This window comes from Gavialis gangeticus, unplaced genomic scaffold (assembly GCF_001723915.1).
Source record: "Gavialis gangeticus isolate Ggan-Ray unplaced genomic scaffold, GavGan_comp1, whole genome shotgun sequence".
NCBI lineage: Eukaryota > Metazoa > Chordata > Crocodylia > Gavialidae > Gavialis > Gavialis gangeticus.
This window is the reverse complement of record NW_017729003.1, coordinates 20,860,410-20,865,911: the sequence shown is the minus strand read 5'-3', so window position 1 is coordinate 20,865,911 and position 5,502 is coordinate 20,860,410. Positions and strand designations below refer to the sequence as shown.

General features: G+C 41.7%; 1 protein-coding gene across 1 annotated transcript in view; it reads right to left on the bottom strand.

The window, feature by feature from the left end:
- Positions 1-5,446: 5,446 nt before the first annotated feature.
- The window catches only part of LOC109290921 (E3 SUMO-protein ligase EGR2-like), a gene marked incomplete at its 5' end in the record, with an annotated part of 1,357 nt that continues 1,301 nt past the window's right edge, over positions 5,447-5,502 (bottom strand). Inside the window, one exon of the mRNA XM_019507740.1 lies at positions 5,447-5,458. Within this exon, the coding sequence (XP_019363285.1) occupies positions 5,447-5,458 (12 nt within the window). The remainder of the gene's footprint in view (positions 5,459-5,502) is intronic.

Sequence of the window (5,502 nt, the reverse complement as noted above, 5' to 3'; positions counted from 1 at the left end):
CGCCCCCCGGCCCGGCCGGGCCTCGCCGCCGCGCCCTGCTCCGTTCGCGCCAGCTCTACACGCCGGCGTCGCCGCCCTGCCTGCTCACGCCGCACTCCGACAACCTGCACCAGATCGACGCCGTGGACGGGCCTGCTGCCTTCCTCGACATCCTGGCGCCACCCTACGACCCCGAGCACGGCCGGGACTGCCACTACTACCGCCTGCTCGAGGCGCCGCCCCCGGGCGCCGACCCGCCCGCACTGCCTCGCGAGGTGTGGCTGCTGGAGACCCCGCAAGCCGCGGATTTCTGGTGTGGCGGGGAGCCCTACCCCGGCCCCAAGGTCTCCCCTTGAAGCTGGTGCGGCCCCCAGTGTGTGTCTGCTCTGGCTGCCACCCCCCACTCGGGGACTGGAGCCTCTGTCCTCTCCCTCAGCAGCCGGAACAGCAGCAGGAGGCTGGCAGAAGATTCACTGGGGAGGCCTGGCAGAGAATCTGGCTCCTGCCCTGGATCTCTGGCTGTCCAAAAGCCATAGTGACCAGTCCCCACCCGCCTTTGAAGTAATAATAGCCACAAGGCCAGGCCCTGCTCCCAGAGTGCAGAAAGCCACTTCTAGCCCCTACCCCGAGACAGGCCGATGTGTTGGGAGATATGTTTGCATGCGCTTTTCAGTTTCATTTCATCTGTTCAGCTCTCTGGCCCCAAACGTGAAGTGTCTGTCAGGTGGGGAGGATGAGCAGCATTTTCAGCCTCTGTGACGAATGCATAATTGCAGCAGAAACAGCTTCCCATACATGACCCCTGCCGTGGTGGAGTGGACTCACCAAGGGTGGAAATCTCTTTCTTTTTTTCTGCAATGGACGCATGCAGACACATATCAAGGAGAGCAGTTTCTGGGGCAGATTATGGCACCTTTTCCCCACCTATGTCACCAGAAGTCTACCAGCGAATCAATGCTCGACTCTGGGAACCAGGATGGATGAGATGCACTACATGATCTCCTGTGCTTGCTCAGGGCCATAAGAGAGACAGTGCTGCTTTGTTGGTAGCTCTGTGTCTCACTCTCCCAGCTAATGAATAAGCGGTATCCAGCCAGTACTACCCCTGTGAACACAGATTGTATCTGCTGGAAAACTACACATAGGAGACTCTTTACTTCTGAGCACTTGCCTAGCTTCTGGAGTGGAGGCCAGTAAAGTGGTCAAGTGTATTTATTTGCTTTTGACAGATGTGGTGATATGGAAGAGGCTCTCTCTAAACTTACACACAGCTGAATGTTAAAAAAAAATACCAGTATCCTGTCTCACTACTTACAGCTACATTTCTGCAGGGGAAAAGGGTCATAAAGTTGCGAGAATAGATGCAATAAGAAACATTTCATTTTTCTATAAGGCATGCTAATAGTAAAGTGCCCTGAAAACTAAGTGATATTTCTGGCCTCTAATATCACTGACAATATTTTCTCAAACACTGTTTACTTTGTAGGTAGTAACAGGGAGTTTGTGCTGCTGCCTCACCTTATTACACTAATGGGCAAGGGAGGGGGCAGGGGACTCTTCTGTCCTGGGTCTGTTGGGGATTGCGTCTCTGAAATGAGTTTCAACAGCTGTATGGAATTGGCAAGAAACGAAACAACCTGAGCCAGGAAATGCTAGTAGAACAATAACTAACCATTTCTGGGGTTACAGTTAGTGAAATTAAGGTCTGCCATACTGTTGAGACATGGCTGGGTTAAGAATTACTTTTAAAAGATTTCTTAACACATTAATCTTTTGTTGTTGAAGCTGAAAATTCCTAAATGTCTTTGCTATTTCTGGTTGCATATCTTTTTTCAGAATAGATTAGTCAGCTTCTAATCAAGTTCATTTTGAAGTTCTCATGCAGCAGTGTTTTGGGTGTAAGCTGTGGGAGAATGTTTTTGTTAATTTTTCATTGCGCATATGTCTCATGGAAATTCTTCTGGGATGTTGGGTTCTAAAAAATACACAATCCCTAAATTTGAGATTTGAATTTGACCGATATCATCTCTTTACATAAGGCCTGCAGTTTTATACATATGACACTTTAGGCTTTTTAAGCCTTGTGGTTTCCCTCTTTCTACTGTTTATAAAAAATACTTTTTCATAAGTGTTTTAATAAATATAGTATAGAAAAGATGCAGTGAATTTTGCCTTGCTATAGCGTACATAGTCTTAAGGTGTAGTTTGCCCATGGTGTTGGGGATATGACCTTTCTTGCAAGGGAGATATGTTTTCTACTATTGAAATATTCTGTTTATACTGCAAGAAAAGGTTTTGTAATGTGCCTGCATATCTTAATGCACACTTTGTACCAGAAACCCAAATTTGGGTAGCCTTGGGTTTTGAAGCAGTGACTTGAAGAGAAAAAATATTGACTTACCAACCACATAAATGATGTACCAACCTGATCCAGAAATCTTTCCATCACACTTTTTATTTCTTCTTTGCTTTTTGCATTTGTAAAAGCAGATTTTGTTTTTCCCTGTATAGCTGCTTATACATGAGAATTTTATACATCCTGATGTTGCTTTATTCTTCAAGGGTTATTTTCCATTGTCTGCAAAAGATTGGACGTGAAGTATAATAAGCATTATATATGCAAATATTTAATTATTTTTAGAACATAAGGTGAAAATTATTTTATGCAGTTCACACTTATTTTTCTGGCACTTCAAAGTGTCAGATATTTCTACAGCTGTGTTGTCTACTTTCCCTGGAATTCCATTGCAGTTTACAGTTGTGCAGTGGGCTCCAGCATTCCTCATTTTATTATTTAACTGTAGTACAGTTCTTTAGCACATTACTGCATGTGATTCAAACTCTCTACTCTTTAATACTAACGAAGACCTTAATTGTTTTTCAGACTTCAGTATGTGAAATAGTAGTGCAAGCACCTCTACTGGAAAAACAAACTGCTACAAAAAGCATTTTTATCTAACCCATTTTAACTTCCTAGGTGTCTCAATTATTTGAATTTGAAGTTAGCCAGCATGTTAAATAGGATGTGACTTTAATGCATCTTTAGTATAGAGGACAGCAGCAGTCCCCCATCCTCACAGGATGATGTACGAATGATCACAGCAAAACATTTACTATATCAGGGTTAAAAGGACCAGTATTAAAATAGATCACAGTGCCAGGAAGAAACCAAATACAACCTAAGATGCATTAAAGAAAAGTCTTTTTACAACTTTTTGTCCAAACCTTTGTATATTTAAAAATTAATCGTAAATTTGGAAGGGACCTCAAGGGTCAAAACTTATTTCAGACGTTCTTGATATCTGTAAACAGAAGGTTTAAGTCAGCATTATTGTTCTTTCTCTCTGCAGTCTGGTTGTTGTGTTTTCATAACAGCAAAATGATTGTTACTGTTCAGCTATAGAATAAATGCAGGATATCTCGACACTGGCTTATGCTTTTTTGCCTTCACAGTTGTGATAGAGTTGGGAACTCAGTAAGATTAAAAGAATCATTTGCTTTTGTCTATTTTTACACATGGTATAATTGCCTTTTAAAAGTGACCTTTAAGTCAATTTATGCACAATTTATATATTAGTTTGAGCCTCTCATGTTGGCACCATGAATGCTATGCCAGTATGAAATTGGCCTGCCATGTCCTGGTTTGTAAGTTTTTCATGTGGTCCTATACTCAAGATTCTGTCCAGCCAGATCCAAAACTAAATCAAATGTGCTTTAAAATTGGTTTGACAGCAGCAGCCTGTAAGATAGTGCACTAATATAGATGCAGTGAGCTGTGTGGTACATTTAAGATGCACTAACCACTGCTATAGCTGCAGTCATTTAAGGCAAGGTGCCCTGCTCTAGACACAATCTACTGGACTTTTTGGAACTTAAGCCCGTTGAAAAAACCAGATCACTGACAGCTTCTAATACAGTAAGTTATGGATGCAAACAAGGAAGCCATGTTTCCTAATCTGCACTATTCTGAGCGTCTGTTAAATCTGTCATTAAAAGTTCACCTGTGTCTTGGAAACCAAATGTATATGGCATGAGATGACACTGCTGAAATGCTCTAAGAAATGAAAAATTATGAAAAATTCCTCCTCTGGACATACAACATGGAAGTTACCGTAAATGCAGGTACTTATATTTTCAAAGCTCTGTAGCAAAGACTGACCTAATTGCTGTATAAATTTAGGTAAACATGCAATTACCTTTATTTACAGTAAAATTGACCCACTATTTCAGGTGAATAACAGGCGCTCCAAAGGAATAGGAGCAGGGCAACATCTAAAAAAAACACACTACCCATTCTAATGAAGATCTTTAGCCTTTTTGTTTTCTGAGGGGTTGAACAGCCAGAAGCTGTACCGAATGGAAAAGTGCATACAAACAATCATTCCTTTTAGCAAAGTTTTCTTTTTAAAAGAAAGTTGCATCCAGCCTTCCTATTTCACAGCCATGCCCTGAAGCTTTGGCCCTATTTCTGCCTGAATTTTAAAAGCTTTACTAAGCTTTAAGCTAGGAAGGAAAGATTTGTAGACACTGCTTTAACCTGTTCTAAGCCACTTCAGGTCATACTTAACTTTGCAGAACTACCAACAGCTCTAAGTCTACATTCTTTTGCAGCCAGTAAAATACATAACAGCAAAACATTGAATATGAACAGAGATGTAAAATTCCACATGTTGCCTTAGTTCACTTGAACCTAGTGAAGGCAGGGTAACCAATTTGACACTATGCATTGAAGCTAAAATGAGGGTTTAGGCAGTGAAAAGTGCCTACTAATTTAGGGAGTCAGAGTTTATACTAGCAAGACTTAACTCCTGCTAGGTTGGTACCAAATGGATAGAGGAGACATTTGCATAAATATTTCCTTCAGGGAAATTAAATATGGCCATCAATGGGAGCTGTGGGTTCTCAGTGCTTCTTAGGTTCAGCTTTAAGCAGGTCTGTACAACACAAAAAAACACCATGACTATTCTTAAATGTGTTTTTTTTTCTGCAAAGGTCCAGCTCAAGACTGTTCATTATTTGCAAGAATACTACTGCATAGTGAAGACCTGCTTCCACACTTTCTCTGCAACTGTAAACAAAGAGCTCAGGTCTCCCTTGAACAATAAGGGCTTGCCTCATTTAATTAAAACAGGTGCTAGAGAGGTTCTTACCTTCTGGAAAGAAAGTGCATGCACACCAGGACAATATATTATGTGCCATTTCATAAGAGGGGTTTTCACATGCATGTCCCAGGTGTTAGGTGTTGCATTTTATAGAAGTGAATGTGCAACAACAGCTCTACATTTTCTGAACAAGCCACAAAGCCATTCCTTAACACAGGAATTAGGTGCAAAATGTATTCCCTGGCTGAAATTAAGTGCAAGTCCAGGGAGACATTTGCTTGCTACAGCTGCTAAAGCACTTGGGCTTTAATATTTTTGTTTTGTTTTCAGGCTTCTGATCCTATAAGACTTTGTGCTCTTTGCTTTTATCCAGGTGCCTGGGGAGAAGGTCACATTAGGATCTAGAGAGTTAAGGCAAGCA